The sequence below is a fragment of the Saccoglossus kowalevskii genome, chromosome 15 (genome assembly GCF_978046115.1).
Source record: "Saccoglossus kowalevskii chromosome 15, keSacKowa6.1, whole genome shotgun sequence".
Lineage (NCBI taxonomy): Eukaryota > Metazoa > Hemichordata > Enteropneusta > Harrimaniidae > Saccoglossus > Saccoglossus kowalevskii.
Window position 1 is genome coordinate 4,028,744 of NC_140655.1, and position 23,873 is coordinate 4,052,616.

At 39.7% G+C, this 23,873-nt stretch overlaps 1 protein-coding gene across 2 annotated transcripts in view; it reads right to left on the reverse strand.

Annotated features, from left to right (window-relative positions):
• The window catches only part of LOC100370935 (uncharacterized), a 71,861-nt gene that overhangs the window by 38,668 nt on the left and 9,320 nt on the right, over window positions 1-23,873 (reverse strand). Inside the window, exons 7-13 of one of the 2 annotated variants that reach the window (XM_085508621.1) lie at window positions 23,023-23,061; window positions 14,451-14,717; window positions 13,490-13,665; window positions 12,254-12,404; window positions 10,192-10,494; window positions 8,926-9,186; window positions 4,755-5,045 (exon numbers count right to left, since the gene is read on the reverse strand). In XM_085508621.1, coding sequence (XP_085364747.1) covers window positions 4,755-5,045; window positions 8,926-9,186; window positions 10,192-10,494; window positions 12,254-12,404; window positions 13,490-13,665; window positions 14,451-14,717; window positions 23,023-23,061 — 1,488 coding nt within the window. The remainder of the gene's footprint in view (window positions 1-4,754; window positions 5,046-8,925; window positions 9,187-10,191; window positions 10,495-12,253; window positions 12,405-13,489; window positions 13,666-14,450; window positions 14,718-23,022; window positions 23,062-23,873) is intronic. The other variant, XM_085508622.1, reaches the window with a different exon arrangement.

A 23,873-nucleotide genomic window follows, 5' to 3' on the forward strand; every position in this document is an offset into this window, starting at 1 on the left:
TGAACACCAAAGGGTAAACCAATACCCTGTGTGCCGCAAACTCATTCTACTGGGGTTGAACACCAAAAGGGTAAACTACTACCCTGTGTGCCCCAAACTCATCCTACTGGGGTTGAACACCAAATGGGTAAACTACTACCCTGTGTGTCCCAAACTCATCCTACTGGGGTTGAACACAATCAAAGAAAGCTAAGAAAGAACTCCTGTGTGCTGAGAGTATTGAAGACACATTAAAAATTAATTCAAAATTACTTATACATGAGATATTGATAGAAAAGCTGAAAACTAATTATGTACATCAGGTAACTAATATGAACAGAACAGAACAAAAAAATTATGAATTATTATGCTAATTAGAGAATTAATATGAACAAATTTTAACCCAAAATTAATCAGGCCTGTCTGTTGTCCTAGAGCATTTATGTACCAAATTTTATTCAAATGTGATGATCAGTAATTGAGATATCAGTGTTAATTAATTATGTTAATTAGGAGATTAATAAGCATAAATATTTACCAAAAACTAATTGGGTTTCTGCATAGTTCTCTTTAAAAGTTTCATTAAAATCCAATTTGTGGTTCTTTATATATCAGTGGAACATTATGCAAATTAGGTAATTAATATCCAATTAAAACTAATTAGGTCTCTGCATAATCCTAGAAGATCTATGTAGCAAGTCTCATTGAAATATGATGATTACTACTTGATATATCAAAAGCTGAAAATTAATTAATTATGCAAATTAGATAATTAATATGTACTCATATTACCCTAAAAACTATAAGGTTTGTGCAGTGTCCTATGACATCTATGTACCAAGTGTCATTGAAATGTGATGATTACTACTTGAAATATCAAAAGCTGAAAATTAATTAATTATGCAAATTAGCTAATTAATACATGTATATACTGATATTAGCCTAAAACTATCAGGTCTGTGCAGTGTCCTATGATGTCTATGTACCAAATTTCATTGAAATGTGATGATTACTACTTGAAATATCAGAAGCTGAAAATTAATTAATTATGCAAATTAGGTAATTAATATGTACTCGTATTACCTTAAAAACTATCAGGTCTGTGCAGTGTCCTATGACATCTATGTACCAAGTGTCATTGAAATGTGATGATTACTACTTGAAATATCAAAAGCTGAAAATTAATTAATTATGCAAATTAGGTAATTAATATGTATTCATATTACCTTAAAAACTATCAGGTCTGTGCAGTGTCCTATGACATCTATGTACCAAGTTTCATTGAAATGTGATGATTACTACTTGAAATATCAAAAGCTGAAAATTAATTAATTATGCTAATTAGGTAATTAATATCTACTGATATTACCCAAAAAACTATCAGGTCTGTGCAGTGTCCTATGACATCTATATACCAAATTTCATTGAAATGTGATGATTACTACCTGAAATATCAAAAGCTGAAATATAATTAATTATGCTAATTAGGTAATTAATATGTACTCGTATTACCCTAAAAACTATCAGGTCTGTGCAGTGTCCTATGACATCTATGTACCAAGTGTCATTGAAATGTGATGATTAGTACTTGAAATATCAAAAGCTGAAAATTAATTAATTATGCAAATTAGGTAATTAATAAGTACTTATATTACCCTAAAAACTATCAGGTCTGTGCAGTGTCCTATGACATCTATGTACCAAGTTTCACTGAAATGTGACAATTACTACTTGAAATATCAAAAGCTGAAAATTAATTAATTATGCTAATTAGGTAATTAATATCTACTGATATTACCCTAAAAACTTTCAGGTTTGTGCAGTGTCCTATGACATCTATGTACCAAGTTTTATTGAAATGTGATGATTAGTACTTGAGATATCAGTGGAAAAGCCAAAAATTAATTAATCATTATGCAAATTAGGTAATTAATATTGCACAGATTTTTACCCAAAACTAATCAAATCTGTGCATTAGTTTGGAGCATCTGTGTGCCAAGTTTCATCAAAATCCAATGAGTGGTTCTTTAGATATCAGTGGAACAGTCATGAAACAGCCAAAAATCAGCTAATTATCATGCAAATTAGGTAATTAATATGCATGGATTTTTACCAAAACCTAATCAAATCTGCGCATTGGTCCAGAGCATCTATGCACCAAGTTTCATCAAAAACTGATGTATGGTTCTTGAGATATCATTGGAACAGATGGACACACATACACACACACATACACACATACAGACAAACTAACTGCAAAGACTCCATTTTTGTGCTTCGCACACGGGAGTCAAAAAAGGTAAACCACTACCCTGTGTGCCACAGACTCATCCTACTGGGGTTGAACACAAAAAGGGTAAATTACTACCCTGTGTGCCACAGACTCATCCTACTGGGGTTGAACACCAAAAGGTAAACCACTACCCTGTGTGCCGCAAACTCATCCTACTGGAGGTTGAACACCAAAAGGGTAAAATACTACCATGTGAGCCCCAAAATCATCCTACTGGAGGTTGAACACCAAAAGGGTAAAATACTACCCTGTGTGCCGCAAGGTCATCCTACTGGAGGTTGAACACTAAAAGGATTAACCACTACCATGTGTGGCCCAAACCCATCTTACTGGAGGTTGAACACCAAAAGGTAAACCACTACCCTGTGTGCCGCAAACTCATCCTACTGGAGGTTGAACACCAAAAGGGTAAAATACTACCATGTGTGCCCCAAATTCATCCTACTGGAGGTTGAACACCAAAAGGGTAAAATACTACCATGGGTGCCCCAAATTTATCCTACTGGAGGTTGAACACCAAAAGGGTAAAATACTACCATGTGTGCCCCAAATTCATCCTACTGGAGATCGAACACCAAAAGGGTAAAATACTACCATGTGTGCCCCAAATTCATCCTACTGGAGGTTGAACACCAAAAGGGTAAAATACTACCATGGGTGCCCCAAATTTATCCTACTGGAGGTTGAACACCAAAAGGGTAAAATACTACCATGGGTGCCCCAAATTTATCCTACTGGAGGTTGAACACCAAAAGGGTAAAATACTACCATGTGTGCCCCAAATTCATCCTACTGGAGGTTGAACACCAAAAGGGTAAAATACTACCATGTGTGCCCCAAATTCATCCTACTGGAGGTTGAACACCAAAAAGGTAAAATACTACCATGGGTGCCCCAAATTTATCCTACTGGAGGTTGAACACCAAAAGGGTAAAATACTACCATGTGTGCCCCAAATTCATCCTACTGGAGGTTGAACACCAAAAGGGTAAAATACTACCATGTGTGCCCCAAGTTCATCCTACTGGAGGTTGAACACCAAAAGGGTAAAATACTACCCTGTGTACCGCAAACTCATCCTACTGGAGGTTGAACACCAAAAGGATTAACCACTACCATGTGTGCCCCAAATTCATCCTACGGGAGATTGAAAAACCAAAAGATAAACCACTACCATATGTGCAGACAAACTCATTCTACTGGGGTTGAACACCAAAAAGGTAAACTACAATCCTGTGTGCCACAGACTCATCCTACATGGGGTTGAACACCAAAAGGGTAAACCACTATTATGTGTGCCACAGACTCATTCTACTGGGATTAAACACCAAAATGGTAAACCACTATTCTGTGTCCCACAGAATCATCCTACTGGAATTAAACACCAAAAGGGTAAACCACTATTCTGTGTCCCACAGACTCATTCTACTGGGATTAAACACCAAAAGGGTAAACCACTATTCTGTGTCCCACAGACTCATTCTACTGGGATTAAACACCAAAAGGGTAAACCACTATTCTGTGTGCCACAGACTCATCCTACTGGGATAAAACACCAAAAGGGTAAACCACTATTCTGTGTCCCACAGACTCATTCTACTGGGGTTGAACACCAAAAAGGTAAACCACTATCCTGTGTGCCACAGACTCATCCTACTGGGATTAAACACCAAAAGGGTAAACCACTATCCTGTGTGCCACAGACTCATCCTACTGGAATTAAACACCAAAAGGGTAAACCACTATCCTGTGTGCCACAGACTCATCCTACTGGGATTAAACACCAAAAGGGTAAACCACTATCCTGTGTGCTACAGACTCATTCTACTGGGATTGAACACCAAAAGGGTAAACCACTATCCTGTGTGCCACAGACTCATCCTACTGGGATTGAAGACCAAAAGGGTAAACCACTATCCTGTGTGCCACAGACTCATCCTACTGGGATTAAACACCAAAAGGGTAAACCACTATTCTGTGTGCCACAGACTCGTCCTCCTGGGATTGAACACCAAAAGGGTAAACCACTACCCTGTGTGCCACAGATTCAGCCTACTAAAAACTACATATACCCCATACTAACCAACACAGCTATACAAGAACTACATATACCCCATACTAACCAACACAGCTATACAAGAACTACATATACCCCATACTAACCAACACAGCTATACAAGAACTACATATACCCCATACTAACCAACACAGCTATACAAGAACTACATATACCCCATATTAACCAACACAGCTATACAAGAACTATGTATACCCCATACTAACCAACACAGCTACACAAAAACTATATATACCCCATACTAACCAACACAGCTATACAAGAACTATATATACCCCATACTAACCAACACAGCTATACAAGAACTACATATACCCCATACTAACCAACACAGCTATACAAGAACTATGTATACCCCATACTAACCAACACAGCTACACAAAAACTATATATACCCATACTAACCAAAGCCGCCAATAATTTTGCTCGCTGCTCCTCTTCAGTGGCTCTCATATCCTTTTTGTTCTTTCGTGCGGCAATCTTCTCAAGTAATTTTTGACGCTGCCTGTCTTTCTGCAATGCTAACTTCCTTCGCAACCTTTCCATTTCCTCATCGTGTTCAGCTAACAACTTTGCATAGTCAGCATTGGACATTTTGCCTCTTTCTATCTTCTTTTGAAATTCTTTTTCTTTCTTCTGTATTTCAACCTCAATATCGGTTATTTCTTCACCAATTTGATCTAGAACTTCATCTTCCTTTAAAATTCATGAACAGCAAGAGTGTAAATAATTAGAAACTATCCATCAAAATATCCATCTAAAATATGTTAGATATTATCATTTTTTACATCTGATGCGGTAACCTCTGGCCTTAATACTAATATGCTTCTGCATTCTACTCAGCATAGGTGCTCTCTACCTATAATAATTCAAGGAGATTCAAGCTGAATTGATGATTATATGTCATTTTTTCTATATTTTCATTGTCTTGAGTGAATGTCATTAGAATACCAAAAATAAAAACTAGCACCCTGTTGGCTGAGATAGCTCCGATGTTATCAATGCACATTGCAATTAAAGAACAGAAGATAGATCAAAGAAAGCTTAGAAAGAACTCCCATGTGCTGAGAGTATTGGAGACACATTAAATATAATTGGAAATTACTTAGCTGAAAACTAATTATGCAAATCAGAAAATTAATATGACCAGATTTGAGTGTAAAACTAATGAGGTCTGCGCAATGTAACAGAAAATCTATGTTTCCAAGTTTAATTGAAATGTGATTAGAACCAAAAAATTATGAATTATTATGCTTATTAGGGAATTAATATGAACAGATTTTTACCCCAAACTAATTAGGTTTGTACATTGTCCTAGAGCATCTTTGTACTAAGTTTCATTGAAATGGAATAATTAGTACTTTAGATATCAGTGTGAAAGCTTAAAATTCGTTAATTATGCAAATTAAGTAAATAATATGTACAGATTTTAACCCACAATTATTCAGGTCTGTCTATTGTCCTACAGCATCCATGTACATTCATTGATATGTGATGTATATTACCTGAGATATTAGTGTGAAAATTGGTTAATTATGCAAATTAGGTGATTAATATGCACAAATATTTACCGGAAACTAATTGGGTCTGCATAATTCTAGATTCATTGAAATATGATGATTAGTACTTTAGATATCAGTAGAAAAGCTAAAAATTAATTATGCAAATTAGGTAATTAATATGCACAATTATTTACCCTAAAACTAATCAGGTCTCTGCATAGTCCTAAAGGATCTATGTACCAAGTTTCATTGAAATGTGATGATTAGTACTTGAGATACTCGTGGAAAAGCTGAAAATTAACTAATTATGCAAATTAGGTGATTAATATGCACAATTATTTATCGGAAACAATCAATCTCTGCATATTCCTTGAGTATGTAAGTACCAAGTTTCATTGAAATGTAATGCTCAATACTTATATCAAATGCTGAAAATTAATTAATTATGCAAATTAGGTAATTAATATGTACTGATATTACCATAAAAAACTATCAGGTCTGTGCAGTGTCATATGACATCTATGTACCAAGTGTCATTGAAATGTCATGATCAGTACTTATATCAAATGCTGAAAATTAATTAATTATGCAAATTAGGTAATTAATATGTACTGATATTACCATAAAAACTATCAGGTCTGTGCAGTGTCAAATGACATCTATGTACCAAGTTTCATTGGAATGTGATGATTAGTACTTGAGATATCAGTGGAAAACCCGAAAATTGACTAATCATTATGCAAATTAGGTAATTAGTATCCACGGATTATTACCAAAAACTAATCAAAACCTAGCATTAGTTCAGAGCATGTATGTACAAAGTTTCATCAAAATCCAATGAGTGGTTGTTTAGATATCAGTGGAACAATCATGGAACAGCTAAAAATCAGCTAATTATCTTGCAAATTAGGTAATTAATATGCACGGATTTTTACCAAAAACTAATCAAATCTGCGCATATGTTCAGAGCATCTATGTACCAAGTTTCATCAAAATCCAATGAGTGGTTGTTTAGATATCAGTGGAACAATCATGGAACAGCTAAAAATCAGCTAATTATCATGCAAATTAGGTAATTAATATGCACGGATTTTTACCAAAAACTAATCAAATCTGCGCATATGTTCAGAGCATCTATGTACCAAGTTTCATCAAAATCCAATGAGTGGTTCTTTAGATATCAGTGGAACAGTCATAGAACAGCTAAAAATTAGCTAATTATCATGCAAATTAGGTAATTAACGAGCATGGATTTTTACAAAAACCTAATCAAATCTGCGCATTGGCCCAGAGCATCTATGCACCAAGTTTCATCAAAAACCGATGTATGGTTCTTGAGATAGCAGTGGAACAGTCGGACACACATACACACATACACACACACAGACACACTAACTGCAAAGACTCCCATTATGTGCTTCGCACATGGGAGTCAAAAATGAACAATATGTATAGTATTAAAGCAATCAGACTTTTTATAACTTTTTAACAAAAATATTCATTAAAATTACATAATTGAAGAACAAAATCATCACAAAATGAACAAACTTGAGAGAAGTCTACCTGTAGTACCCATGAAGTATATATAATATCAAAGCAATTAGACTTTTTAACCACTTTTTAATATCACTTTTTACCAAAAAGTACCAAAATATTCATGAAAATTAGAGAATTAAAGATATCATCACAAAATGAACAAACCTGATAGAGAACCACATGTAGTACCTAGATATGCAGTATCAAAGCAATTGGACCTGCTGTTTTTAACAAGAAGTCGAAAATATCACTTTTTACCAAAAATTACAAAAATATTCATGAAAATTAGAGAATTAAAGATATCATCACGAAATAAACAAATCTGAGAGAGGTCCACACGTAGTACCTATATATGTAATATCCAAGCAATCAGACTTGCGGTTTTTACCAAGAAGTCAAAAATATCACTTTTTACCAAAAATGACAAAAATATTCATCAAAATTAGAGAATTAAAGATATCCTCACAAAATGCACAAATCTGAGAGAGGTCCACCCAAGGTACCTACATACCAAGTATCAAAGCATTCAGGCTAGCGGTTTTCAAGTAGAGGTCGAAAATAGCATTTTTGACCAAAAATGACAAAAATATTCGCTATAAATAAGACAATTGAACATATCCACACGAAATGAACAAATCTGAGAAAGAAGCACCCAAGGTACCTTCCTAGAAAGTTTCACAGCTATACAGTTTGTGGTTTTTAAGAAAATGTAAAGTTGATGACGGCGACAGCGACGATGGACGCCGGACGCCAACGGACAATCAGTAATACTAATACTTCGTCGACAGCGGAGCTAAAAAAAGTGTGCCACAGACGCAATAGGAAGGATAAATCCACTAGATACGTTCACTAACGATTGTGACTTTGGGGAACCTTGGTTAATGTCAGCAGGTGCTTGTATTTGACTGGGCCTGGTTGATGCCAGGATAGTGCATTAAAACACCAAAAAGTCATTACGATAGGAAGATGGTCACACAGCCCTGTCATATGGTACCAAACTACATTATGGTGAACATTTGCAATTTGCACATGAAAAAGTCCAGAACTGTCTTCTGGCACCGCTCTACTCAGGAAAACCGATTCCGTAAAAACAGTATTTTGTTAAAGTACAAAAATACAAGCAGTTATTTTTATTTTCAGAAGTTTTCAGAATTCCTGGAAATCTGAGAAATTGATACAAAATCAAAATAAAATGACATCAGCCTGCAGATGTTAAGCACCAATATAATGAGATAATGAGATAATATGCAAATTAGCCACTTAATATGTATGAGCATGAACCTAAAACTATCCGGACAGAACTCATTGCTTCACACACACAGGATCTAATATATTACTTTAAATGTGTAACATGCCAGATCGGAAAACTTCCAAAATTAAGTACAAATGAATTACAAATTATAGATTAAATCACAAGTGAGACTCAAGTAATTTATCAAGATAATTTGGTCAAGTTCACGTTACGCACACAGTGCAGGACTCAATTTTGAACTTTCTCAGATACTGTGGTACCTGTATCACAAAAATTTTACACTTACAGGAGTTGTCTTGCCTTTCTTTTTCATTTTCCTTGCTGCAATTTTATCAGCTAAACTCATCCCCATCTTCTCTTTCTCCTGCTGTAATTTCTTCTCCAAATCTTCCATATCTTTCTTATGATCTGCCATAATTCGTTCATACTCTTCAGGAGAGAGCTGTGATCTTCTCTTCTTCATGTCTTCATCAAACTCACTGCGATACTGTGCAATATCTTTTTGTAATAGCCTCAGTTGTTCTTCACTCAAAACCTCTTTGTTTTTCTGAGAAGATATTTGACACATTTTATAGCAATATTAAGTCACCTTTAACCAAATTCAGTCATAATGTAAATATTACATATACCAAGGGGTCTGCCCACCCCCGGCAATACTGCATATAATTCCTTATAAGAATGTTCCCAAATAGTTTCAGAATTCACTCATAGTCAGTGTTGATAAAAAATGCAGGTCACAATTACAATACTTGTCTATTAAACTCAGTGCCCAGGGGACTCAGGGTGCTCTAAAAATTATGTGTTTTAGGGGTGGACGTTTAGTCATGTACCCCTCGGAAAAGTGTGCAAACAACAATTTTAGTTCACTATGTGCCAGATATTGAAGGGGAATATTGGCTTTGGGAAAATAAAATTGTGAAATTAGTCACATCATCATTGATTTCCACAACTATATTACAATAAAGAAGAAACAGAAATGATGACAAAAATTATGCAGATTTTATTACAATATTAATTAATTATGTACTCCCAGAATTCATGTTAAAATCATCATAATTGATTGTACACAAACTCTTGATGCAAAGAAAATTATGCCATGATGTTTTCTTGCATGACTTGAACGGCTACTATGTCCTTTGAACTTTGAATAGGTAGAGTTTGTTATTCTAATCAGAATAATGTGTTGTATTGACACAATTCTCTGAGAATTGTTGTAATTTCACACAAATGTGTATCGATTTGACATATACGACCCATATGATGTCATAATGACTACTGCCATCAGTGGTAGAAACAATTCTTCCCATAATGCAACAGACTAACATACAAAATCAGACAAATCAACAAATCCCACCATGTGAAAATGAAAATATCCGAATTGTAAATAATCAGCCACACTCATGATACTCACTTAGTGGTGCTAGATGTGTAAACACAAACTATTCAAGATGAAGACCTTATAATTGCATCGTATACAGAATAAACCGACTGACATACAAGACAAATGGCAAGCGTAAAACACTGACACCACTCAAACAGTACATAAACTTACCAATGCTGCTAAAAGTTTTGCTCTCTCCTCCTCCTCTGTCAATTTCATCCCCCTTTTCTTCTTTCTGTTAGCTAACTTCTCCAACAGTGCCAACCTCTGTCGGTCTTTTCCTCTGTCCAATTTCCGCCTCAGTCTCTCCATCTCCTCTTCATGTTCCGCTAACAATTTTTCATACTCTTCTTTAGATATCTTGTTTCTTTTTTTTTTCATTTCTTCCTCAAATTGAGTCTTTGCTCTCGCCATCTGCATTTCTATTTCACTTACTTCAGATTTTGTTGCAGCCACTTCATCCGCTAGTTGATTCTGATGGTGAAAGGGTTAAAAAGATTCAACAAATCAAATAATATTTACATGCGTATTATCACACAGGGAACACTCTTATTCATTCCTTTCATTTTCCAATGCAAATGTTATTGTACATTTCATTAATGCATACTATGAAATCAATTACCCTGTTTTTAAATGCTGCTTATGGTCATTGACTGAGAGTCTGAGAGTAAATAAACATAAAGTTGATAGTTTGTGAAGAGAGAATACTTATCACAATTGGAATGTAAGTGTGGAATATTCATGCAGCCATTTCATTGGTAACAAACATGCATCTCTCAAAACAGAAAAGGATGTGTCAGCAACATTTGTATCTCTTTGTAATTTTATCATTGCATTCATTATTTAAAATGTAATCAGTCAGAAACAAAATATTTTGTTTTATGAGTAGCTTACACATTAATGTAAATTGCAGGTCTATTTAAATTTTAATGATCCAGTATACAGTAAAAACAATTTAGGGTTTATGTGTTCTTGGTGTTGGAGATGCATTTCTAATATAGTAAGTACAGTAACTGTAATCATTATTTAACATGTCATCTGCTGAGAGCCTTCACAGAAAGCCTTCACAGAAATCTATCACAGAAAGCCTTTACATAAAACCTTCACAGAAAGCCTTCACAGAAAGCCTTCACAGAAACCCTTCACAGAAACCCTTCACAGAAAGCCTTCACAGAAAGCCTTCACAGAAAGCCTTCACAGAAAGCCTTCACAGAAAGCCTTCACAGAAAGCCTTTACAGAAAGACTTCACAGAAAGCCTTCACAGAAAGCCTTCACAGAAAGCCTTCACAGAAAGCCTTCACAGAAAACCTTCACAGAAAGCCTTCACAGAAAGCCTTCACAGAAAGCCTTCACACAAAGCCTTCACAGAGAGCCTTCACAGAGAGCCTTCACAGAAAGCCTTCACAGAAAGCCTTCACACAAAGCCTTCACACAAAGCCTTCACAGAAAGCCTTCACAGAAAGCCTTCACAGAAAGCCTTCACAAAAAGCCTACACACAAAGCCTTCACAGAGAGCCTTCACACAGAGCCTTCACACAAAGCCTTCACACAAAGCCTTCACACAAAGCCTTCACACAAAGCCTTCACACAAAGCCTTCACACAAAGCCTTCACACAAAGCCTTCAGGGAGAGCCTTCACGGAAAGCCTTCACATAAAGCCTTCACACAAAGCCTTCACACAAAGCCTTCACACAAAGCCTTCACACAAAGCCTTCACACAAAGCCTTCACACAAAGCCTTCACACAAAGCCTTCACACAAAGCCTTCACAGAAAGCCTTCACAGAAAGCCTTCACAGAAGGCCTTTACAAAAAGTCGACACAGAAAGCTGACAAAGAAAGCCAACACGGAAAGCCGAAATGAATGGAAAAAAAACTGTGTCAGCAGAAAATATGTTAACAGTTACAAGTAGGCAGTATCTAAATTCTTCTCACCAGCCATTGAATGTTCCACAAAATTTTCAAAAGAGTTCACATGTGTGTAAAATAACAAAATCAATGAAACCTTGCAGTGAGTAACATTTCTGGGCTACTCCTTGCAAAAAAGGATGTCTGTGATCTTTATACCACACACTGAGGACAACAGGTCCCCATATATTAAACTATCAAACTCCATAATATAATACTACATATTTGGTGGTCTAGTCAGATATTGCAGTAAGTTCTGCAGATATCCTATATAGCTTCTCATTAAACAAACCCACATTTTAATATAAAAAAATGAGCGTTCTCACATCCAGCATTTTCTCCTGTTCTTCTTTGGTTTGCCAAGCCCCACTTTTTTTAGAGCCCAACTTGTTTTGCACTGCCTGTTGCTGTCTGGCTTTCTCTTCTTGAAGCTTGTTAACCAAACGCTGTATATCACTGTTATGTTCTTTCTGTAACCTATTATTAATAATAATTTTAATAATTATGCATACCGTAATGCATAAACAACAATTATTAAACATTATATCTTTATGCCAATATTAAGACTGTAAACAATAGTGGCTACTATGGATCAATAAGAAGTAATTATTTCACCTTGGCCAATTTTCAAAAATATTTTTGGTATATTTGAGAAATTCATAGACATAGCATAGACAGACTGCAGTAGGTGTACAGACAGAGGGTACATAGACAGACTGCAGTAGGTGTACAGACAGAGGGTGCATAGACAGACTGCAGTAGGTGTACAGACAGACAGGTACATAGACAGACTGCAGTAGGTGTACAGACAGACTGGTGCATGATCAGACTGCAGTAGGTGTACAAACAGATGGGCACATGATCAGACTGCAGTAGGTGTACAGACAGATGGGCACATGGACAGACTGCAGTAGGTGTACAGACAGATGGGTATATGGACAGACTGCAGTAGGTGTACAGACAGATGGGCACATGGACAGACTGCAGTAGGTGTACGGACAGATGGGCACATGGACAGACTGCAGTAGGTGTACAGACAGATTGGTGCATGATCAGACTGCAGTAGGTGTACAGACAGACTGGTGCATGATCAGACTGCAGTAGGTGTACAGACAGATGGGCACATGATCAGACTGCATTAGGTGTACAGACATACAGACACATAGACAGACTGCAGTCGGTGTACAGACAGACAGACACATAGACAGACTGCAGTCGGTGTACAGACAGACGGGCACATGGTCAGACTGCAGTAGGTGTACAGACATACAGACACATAGGCAGACTGCACATAGGCAGACATATCATCAACTTTTTCACTACTATTGTCAATTTCCACTGTGTTCATCTGTGCATTTTAATTAGTAGATTTGCATATCATTCACCCTTTCACTACCATTGTCAACTTTTGTAAACTTCCTCAAAATAGTTCTTTTCAACTGCATAAATGGTTTACATAAACGGTTCCGATCACAACATTTTCTACCAAAATCTACACACATGTCATACATTTGGTGTGAAAATATTTGTCAGTGAAAAGGTTTTAGTTATGTTGAACAAACCTTTGATATTCTTCATCAGATATCTCTCCATTTCTTCTCCTTAGTTCTACATCTCTAGCAAATTTCCCATTTTTCTTGTCAATTTCTTTCTGAATTTTTTTCAGTTTGTTCTCTTCACCCATTTCCACATCTGAATCATCGCTGACATAAACTGATGCATCCGTGACAACGTCTTGCTGCAGACAAAGATGAAAATGCATCAGTTCCTATATTTCTGGCTGGCAACAAAATCAACTGATTCAGACTGAATGTCATGCATGAAAATATGCATCAGGAATGTTATATCTCATTGATTTTAACAAATTTGTATTCTTTCAATGTTGTTAATAATATTTATTTTCAATTAAGAGGGTAACTGAATAATATTAAATACACACAATTTTGTGAAAAATTATTCTTACATTCCAATAATTTACATAAAATTCAAGGGCTAGACAAAGACCGTGGAACTCTACTCAAAAACCAGTCATTAGATAGACCATGCTAAACTAAACTAGTTATATAACCTCTACAACCAGAACAGCAATTACAGTACATTACATCAGGACTTGGCTGGATTCAGTTCTAAAATATTATTTTATTTTCTTAATAAACTAGTGCTAGTATGGAAATTCACCGTAAGTGTCACACTGCACCACCAGTGCACCTACAATGGTGTTTGAAAACACTGTACTGTATTAGAACAGTATTTACATGTTATGCACCAATTCCAATTTTTGTTTGATGTTTCAACATCATTTCACCGGATACACAAAAACTTGGTCTTGTAAAATAAACCCACATAACTATTTGATATGAAGCATGTAGCCAACGACAAGTTATGTGCATTGTCTGCAAAGTAACAACAAAATTATACAAAAATACACATGAAATTGAGTAAAATATTGCACAAGAATTTCATGGAAAAAATTATAGCTTCAACAAAAAAGTTTAAATCATTGAGCGTATACACAAGTCATACCTGTAATTTAACTTTCTCTGCTTTCCTAGCTCTTCTTTTCTTTCGCTCCTCTAGTTTAGCAGCAAGTGCTTGTTTCTGACGCTCACCCGCTATCTCTAGATCTTTGGTCATTTCTATCATATGCTGCTTATGCTCAGCAATTATCAGTTGGTACTCGTGTTCAGACAGTTGATGTTTCTTCAGTTGTAGTTCACGTTCAAATTCAGAATTTTTTTTAGCGATTTCATCTTCAATCTCCTTCTTTTTGTTTTCGTCCATCTCAGATTCCTACAATTGAGAATCAAAATGGTCAGGAGAAACAACAATTACATTCAATATCTATAATTTACAAATTGCGTACTACGTCACCAGTGTGTGTTCAAAACATAAAAACTCACTGGTAAATTGTCATTTATAATGAACAATTAGTTGTCCATGGTAACCAATAAAAAAAAATAAAACTTTCAACCTCAAAAGCATGCATGTTGAATGGGAATTAATTAATAAATACATGATATGAACACAAAAATATGACAAATATGTTAAGATTTGGGAAACAGAACATTGCTCATAGTGGTGGGGTCAATAAACTAATGGTATTTCATGCATTACCCTCAAAGATCACACATCCTGGTACTTAATGCATGACCCCTAAAGGTCACATATCCTGGTACTTAATACATGACCCCCTAAAGGTCACACATCCTGGTATTTCATGCATTACCCTCAATGATCACACATCCTGGTATTTCATGCATGACCCCTAAAGGTCACACATCCTGGTACTTTGTGCATGACCCCTAAAGGTCACATATCCTGGTACTTAATGCATGACCCCTAAAGGTCACACATACTGGTACTTCATACATGACCCCTAAAAGTCACACATCCTGGTACTTTATGCATGACCTCTAAAGGTCACATATCCTGGTACTTATATAATGCATGACCCCCTAAATGTCACACATCCTGGTACTTTATGCATGACCCCTAAAGGTCACACATCCTGGTACTTATATAATGCATGACCCCCTAAAGTCACACATCCTGGTACTTCATGCATGACCCTTAAAGGTCACACATCCTGGTACTTCATGCATGACCCCTAAAGGTCACATATCCTGGTACATATATAATGCATGACCCCCTAAAGGTCACACATCCTGGTACTTCATGCATGACCCCCTAAAGTCACACATCCTGGTACTTCATGCATGACCCTTAAAGGTTACACATCCTGGTACTTCATGCATGACCCCTAACGGTTGCACACCCTGGTACCTCACACATGACCCCTAAAGATCACACATCCTGGTACTTCATACATGACCCATAAAGGTCACACATCCTGGTACTTCATGCATGACCCTTAAAAATCACATATCCTGGTACTTCATGCATGACCCCTAAAGGTCACACATCCTGGTACTTAATACATGAACCCTAAAGGTTACACATCCTGGTACTCCATGCATGACCCCCTAAAGGTCACACATCCTGGTACTTCATGCATGACACATCCTAGTAATTCTCTGGGGGATTGCAATATAACAGCAATAATTTTTAATATTATTTTTTTTCTATGTTAAATAGATTTTAAACTTCAATGCATTTTTATAGGAAATATAATTCAGAAATTTGCAATGACAATGAATTTGTCTCTCCCAGAATGTACAAGGATAAATGACCTTTGGTAGCAGAATGTGTCAAGCAGAAACCAACAAGTGATATTTGTAATACCGATATATTAAATTGTTCAACTGTGAATCCGGTAGGCATATTTAACACACTGTCACTAGAGAACTGTGCATGCAGTGTAATTTAATCTTTGAAGATGTTTCAACATAAACATCATTTGGTTTTATGTGTCTAGTCACACATACACCAAATAATAAAGAAAATGATCAACTGAAGCATGTCCCTTTAAGATTCTGCCAAAATTAGGCAGAGGGTTCTCCGAACCCGCCTATTCACATAGTTCATACCCACCACAGACTCCGGTCAAAATTACTATTTTGAACTGTAGGCATTAATCAGCGATTCTGCCTGTGACGGGGAGCCCCATGACCCCAAGATTCTCTTTTCCTTACGTCACGAACCACATGACCGAGCCCATAGAGCGGCACCATCATGCATCAGGGCTGGATATCCACTCTGGTTTCTTTCTCTCCACATCAAGGACTTAGACCAACGCTACTGATAGAGTGGGGTGCTTGGGGGGGACCCAGAGTCTATGGTGGGTATGAACTATGTGAATAGGCAGGTTTGGAGAACACTCTGCCTAAATTCACTACGTTCAATTACCCACCATAGACTCCGGTCAGTCAAAATGACTATTTTGATCTGTAGGCAGTCAGACACCGATAGGTGGCGGGTTTTCCGAGCAAACAGAAAAGTGATGAAAAGTCTTTTCCCAGTCCGGGATGAAACACTCTATAATAATCACTCAACACCCTAGTCAAGACCCAAAAAGGGGTGGTGTCTTACCTTGCCTGTGCTGTCCCCGGAGCAAGAAGCCAAAATGCTGCTACGGTGACAGGGTTCGGAGTGCCCGAGAAAGCTAGACCCCAACCCAATTCTGGGGGGTAGTAAGCTTTCGAAGTAAAGGCCGAAACAATTTTGCATGAGGGCATAGGCTGCAAAGCTGGACCTGGGAGCTTCCAGGGAGTGCTGACGGTAGAGAAATTTGTCCGCATAAAATGCCGAGACTGACTTATTGCCTATGCGCAGGGACCCTTGCAGACATTCGGGCTGGGTCAGCAAACCAAGACTGACCCGCTACGACGGGACCCAACCTGGAGAGACCCTTTTCAATGGATTTGGTGTCTCTTAGGTGGTAGTTGATAAAGACGTTCTGCGTTCTCCAGAAACCTGCCCTCCATGTGTGCTGGGGGGGGGGCTGACGCTAGCACTAGTGAGTTAGCAATCACACAGACCTCTGCAAGCTCTGTGTCAAGGCAGTTAAAGTGTTATAGACCTCTAATACAGTCACAGTAAACCACCTGGTTATGGAAGTTGGGGAGGCCGGCCTATCCTGCCTGCCTGGGCCACAAATATATGTGCCTGGCACCCCATCCCGAATCCTTAGTACGGTTTCGTGGCAACTCCGTGCTCGAACCGGGCAGAGAAGCAATTCCTCCTAACCCTCCGGGCAGACAAAATTTGACAGCTGGGGGATGACAATCGGGTGAGGATCGTGTCTTTAGCACAACTTGATTGTCCATAACGGCGGTACATCATCCGAGAAGGACAATGCTCCCAGCTCTGGTCGACACCTATGTGAGGCGAGGGCCAGTAGGAAGACTATTTTCCACGTCAAAAATTTGAGTGGTGCAGATCGGAGAGGCTTAAAGGGCGGTCTGCTTAGAGCAGACAACACAGCCGATAAGTCCCAGTTGGGCGGTTCCCTTGTATGTTGTCTGGAAAGCAGTAAATAGTCTCCTAATAATAGGACAATTGGCTAATGTTGTTCCTGTATGTTTTCAATGGTGGGGGGACAAGGCCTACCTGTAGCCAACGATCGCTGCGTAGGACAAACCCACTTTGTCAAACAGGTAGACGAAGGAGCTTGCTACCTGGCCAATAGAGGGATGGTATGGATCAATCTCCCTTTCGCTACACCAATCAGTGTATGCTCGCAGCCTAGAAATGTAGGCCGCGTTGGTGGAATCCCTGTTCGCCCTGGCTAGGACGTTGGCAGCCCGCTCAGATAAGGCTTTCGTATGTGCGGGTCTACTGAGAGCCTCCATGTGTGCAAGAGATACCTGCTGGGCTCGTTGGTAGTGCGCCGTCTGGTTGGGACGGCAGGTCCGGTAAGTCCGGAAGCACTACTGGTGTTTCGACTAGCATTTCCGACAGAAGTGGAAACTAGGCCTTGTTTGGCTAATTGGGTGCGACCAATAATAATATGCAGGTGTGCACCTGTCAAAGTTTTCTCCAGTGCCTGGTGAACTAGCAGAAAGGGAGGAAAGGCATACACAACTTAGTGGGTTCACGGGGTTAGCAAAGTGACCCTGGCCCAGGCTCCTGGAGTCAGCAGGAGTGTTACGTACGTCAGGAGCTTGGTGTTTCGGGGTGCGGCAAACCGGTCTAACCTTGGACCGTCCCACAGCCGAAACAGCCTGGAGGCTACCCACTGGGGTATCAGCCACTCTGTGTTCTGAAGATGGAGCCGCCCTGAAAGGGCGTTGCCAGACTGTTCCTCACCCCTGGTGAGGTGGTGTGCGATTAGCTCCACATTGTATTCCAGGCACCAAAGAAGGATTTGCTCCGCTAGGACTGACAACGATGGGGAATGCGTCCCCCCTCTTTCTTGAAGGAGACCACCGCTGCGTTGTCTGTGCGGAGCAGGACTCTGTGGTCTCGAATTACGGGTAGAAAGTGTGGTAGTGCTAAGTACACTGCTTTCAGTTTGAGCCGGTTGATATGGTGGTCCCGAAACTAATGCGAGAGCCATATTCTTTGGGGGGAGGCATCTGTTACCAGAGTCATACCTGCAGCGAGCGGGTCCAAGGGGGCCCCCCCTGTCCGAGGTTGGCCAGTGACGACCACTAAGGCAGGGCTTCCTTTACTTGGTCCGAGATCAAAACCCGCCTATCTGGTTCCCATAGGAGAGCTTGGCGTTGTAACAACAAGCGTTGCACCGGGCGGCTGCGTAGTGCCTGGGGAACCACCCTTCGAACGGAGGTCATCATTCCGATAATCCACATTAGTTCTCAGAGGGACACTGAGGGAACGCTGACTAGGCGTTCGGCTAGGCTGCTTAGCGCTAAGCAACACGCTTGAAATAGCTATACCTCTGTGTCAAACTCCATGCCCAGGGATACCAACTGCGCGTCGGGTCGAGATGGGACTTGTCGATTTACTAACGAGCCTAACTGGTGAAGTAAATCCTGTGTTAGCCTGATGTGTTTGGCTATTAACCCCTTGTCTGGGTTGTGTAGTAACCAGTAGTCTAGGTACGGATTGAGGTGTACCGACATTTGGTGAAGCAGCAGCACTACCTGTTTCACGCTGGTGAACACGTAGGGCGCTGTGCATAACCCAAACGGGGGGCACCCGAAATTCGAATACTTGGCCCAGCTGGACGATTCAAAGGAGATGGCAACTCGCTGGGTGCATCAGTATGTGTAGGTAGGCCCAGCTTAAGTCTAGTGGTGCTAGCCAGTCGAAACGGTGGATGGAGAGAAGAACCCTGAATGGTGTCTCCATGTGGAACCGATCGAGGAGCACATACTGATTCGGTCTGCCTAGATCCAGAACTGGACGCCCGCCACTTGTAGATTTGGTACTACGAACACATTTTGGGTAGAAGCCTGGACTTGGTTCCGGCTGATGTACCCTGTGTATGGCGCCTTTTCCCAGCAAACTGCTACTTCCTGTCTGATTGCTTCTTACGGGAGTCCCCTGGCAGTGCCCAACAGGGGAGACACTGACGGGGGAGATGGAGATTTCAGCGGTATCCCGTAACAGGGTGTCACCACCTGGAAAGATCCAGGGACCGGTCACCCACTGTCTCCAAACCGGACTACACCGGCGCAATCTGTGTATGACGGGGATAAGTGGCCATGGGTTCGACAGTTGCGAAGGGGGGGGGGTGCTCTGTTCTTCCATGAGGTGAGTTCCCCAAGGCCTGAAGTAGTCACTAAGTTGTGACCTGGCCACTTGCCGAACACATGAGGCCGCGTCTCGTAGCACAGTAGTGGCCCCGGCCAAGAAAGTCAGGTGGCACTAGGGGATGTTGCACGTAGATGTGTGGTGGGCCACCTGTAAAAGTGTCGTCTGATCTAGGAGGCTGGTGCGTTCTGCCTCCGAGGTCTCCAGAGTCCTGGGCGTGCACAATATTGCGCTCAAGCAACTCTGCCCTCAGGGCTGGATGGGTCATCTCCAATTGAGCTGGCAAGAACACCCATGGAACGCGGCTGTCCCCCTTTGCCTGGAAATTGCCAAATGGAAATTCATGGGGAAGGAGTCTTGGGATCCAGTTGGGGGCATTTTGGTCTCATCCCACACTATGGGGTCTGATTCCGAAACCTAATCGACCAGGTAGCGTTTGGTCCAGTGGGAAGTGTTGCCTAATGTTTTCCTCTCCCGGGGGCCTTAAGCGTTACGTTCTCTGCGGCTGACCAACGTCCGTCCATCAACAACGTTTGTGTGCCCTGTGCCTCACTCCGCACTCGAACGGACAGGGAGAGACGCGCCGGCGGGGTTGCTTTGAATCCCGGCGCCTGTGATTCCATAAGCGTTGAAGCAACCTTAGGTGGTCACCTTAGGATCAAGGGTGGGGGTATTTACATTGCATCACTGGGATCGATGATACTCCGCATCACCCCAAAAGCGTGGCTCACCGAGTCATTACATATGGAAAATTCTGAGGGGCCGCCCGGAGTACCGGCTGTATCCGACACAAGCGAACTGAGTCTCCTTTCACTTTAAATATGTGAGAGGGAGCGTGTTCGACTGTGCGTCTCATGACAGGGTCGGTTCCCTCTGGGGATGCCCGTGGGTTGGTAAGAAGGAAGTCAAAAACCACAGCGGATAAATTCGTTACCGCTGTACCGTTATCGCGTGACGAACCGTAGCTGGCTGAAAGTAGGGTGGGTCAACGTGTGCCCTGCCCTGAAAGCCCTGCCCCAAAATCGGAGGCTTGGCTACTAGCACCCCGTTGGCATTCAGTGCCCGAGGCTCCAAAGGCCTGGTGCAATTAGCCTGAGCCTCGGCCTCACCCAAAATTAATGGGAGAGTCGCGGCTGGGAACGGGGGTTCCCTGGAAGAGACGTGTTTTAATGCAAACATGTTTTCGTGTTTCTTCCTGCTTGCCCACCAAGGGGCCGCAGTGGAGACAGCTTGCTCCGACTGCGTCTGTTCTACCCGGCCTGCCAAGGACGCAATTGCCTCGACAGTCCTTCGACCAAAGCCCTCAACTCGGAGGCAAACCCGGTGCCATGGGAGGAAGGGTCCACACAGGGACCCGCAATGGGCCCCATAGGAGGAAAGCATCCAGGGGCACAGCCTCACTGCAGCCGGTAAAATCCGGTAAACCACCGCCTGAAAAAACAGACTGTGAGGATGCCCTCCGATCAGCGGGGGAGACCAAGAAAAATATTGGTACCTCCACCATCAGGCCTCCAACTCGGTACATGAAGCACCGGTAGCCAAGTGTGAGTACTTTCCACTCATGCCATATACGCAACTCACTTTAACCAATTTGTTTACTGGTCGCGCGACCTTGCTGTGAAGAAACGAGCGACGCGGTCAGTCTCAGCGATTTTGATGGCTCGGAAATAAAAATCCCAGGCCTTAGAACTCCAGTGAAAAACACACACCTTCATGGCAAAAACCCTGCATGCAGCTACGACAAAGTATCTCGGATGCGGGTTCTATGCTGGTAAATTCTGTATATAACCACTGCACAGTCGACTCGAAACACGAGGAGACCAAAAAAAAAATGGCAGCGAGCCCTGGTGCTGTCATTACATCTATACATTGCTAAATACATTGTAAATAAAAGACGACATGCATGAGGGAAAAACGAAATACAGTTGTAAAAGGTGCCGCTGCGAAATTAACAAGTGGTTACGTAGTGGCACCGGGTTTTAATTTCTTTTTTGTAAAATTACTACACACAAAGGGGAAAACGACACGAGGGTAAAAATGACAAGGAAAACTTATCCTACCAGCTACAATGTCAAATGCCGTGCAGCGGCAACAACCCAAGCTAGAAACCCGGACAGGAAAAAAAGCAAGCGATCCAGCCGAGCCACTAAAACTTCATCCCCGTCGATGCGGAGATAAAGAAAGAGTGGATATCCAGCCCTGATGACACCGCCATATGGGCTCGGTCACGTGGTTTGTGACGTAAGAGAAAGAGAATCTTGGGGTCATGGGGCTTCCCCTGACCTAGATTCTATCTCTCTGTCACCGGCAGAATCGCGGATTAATGCCTACAGTTCAAAATAGTCATTTTGACTGACTGGAGTCTATGGTGGGTAATTGAACGTAGTGAATTGTTGTTTTTGTGATCGAATATTAAGAAGATATTACAAAGACTTTTTTCTTATATTTGCTGTGAAGTAAAATAAAAGCCCCCATAAACTTATCCTGACAAATATGGAAGTTATTGTCAGTAATGAAGCGTACCAGTGTAACCCAAACATGGGTACACCATGTTATTTTTAATAATGTAAATTAAATACTAAATAATGTACTACTGCACGTATAGTAGTACAGATGTTATATGTAATGATGTACAATATAGTGTTAATATGATTAGTTACAAAAAATTCAATTTTAAGTTGCACAATGTTAGAATGAGTTTTTCAGTATGAAAGGCATGTACCATTGGTGATATGTCTTTGATTGAAGAGCCACTTAGCAAGAATACTGACAAACTAATACTGTACTATACTGTAAACTGATTAATTTTTACAATTTAATGATTTAATAACATTTTTGAGGAAAAAATTGTACAAAAGTCACTGTGACTTTGTGTTGTTTTGAGAACAGAGTAAAATTTCTTGATTTTCGCTGACTCGCAAAATCATCTCTCGCAAAATTAAAACAGTTTACAATACAATGTTGACAATATACTGACCTGTGAGGATTTACCTTTGGTACTCTGATACTGAGAAGCCTTTTAAAGAAAATTATAGCAGGATAGAAGTGTACATATTACATAAAGTGAAAAAAACAACTACTACTAGTAATTAAAGAAATTCAAGTTCATGGTTGGTATGTTAGTTTATATTGAGTGCAAGCCAGTGACCTTTAACCCTTTAAACATTAAAGTCAACTTTTGTCATTTCATAAAACACATCTGACTTGACTGTGGGATTGTGAGAAATTATGGCTATTATATTAAAAATTATAAATGAAATTCAAAATGATTAAAAATACATTAAAATTAACAAAATGTTGTACAGAGAGGGGTAAATTTTCATTACCAATTAGTCATAAGACCAGATATCGCATTTTTTCTTTATTAGTAATGTATATGCTTATATAAATTAGATTTGTTTCTAAGTATTTCAATTATTCATTTTACAAAAGTGTGATATTTGGTTTATATGTCTATTGAAGATGTGATTCTAATACATTATCAGTTTTTTTACAAATTTAATAGATATCTTTGGTTTTTGTGCCACAGAGTTGTCTTGCAATGTACATTCATGTATTATAACAAAATATCACAAACTTTATGTTGTCCAGTATGAGTATAATTTGTTTTCAGATTTCAACATTTTGTAAACATTAGAAGGCAACTTGTATGTCTATAATATGACATTAACATGTTCGGTACAAAACAGAAGTTAGTTGTTATAGTGAAATCCCTGCCTAAAACTGCAAATAACTGGGAGTCTACTAACTCTTTGTTTGAACTCTGTAACCTAGCAACCAAAGAAGCTACAATTAATTTCATGAATATTTTGGAAATATAATAACAAC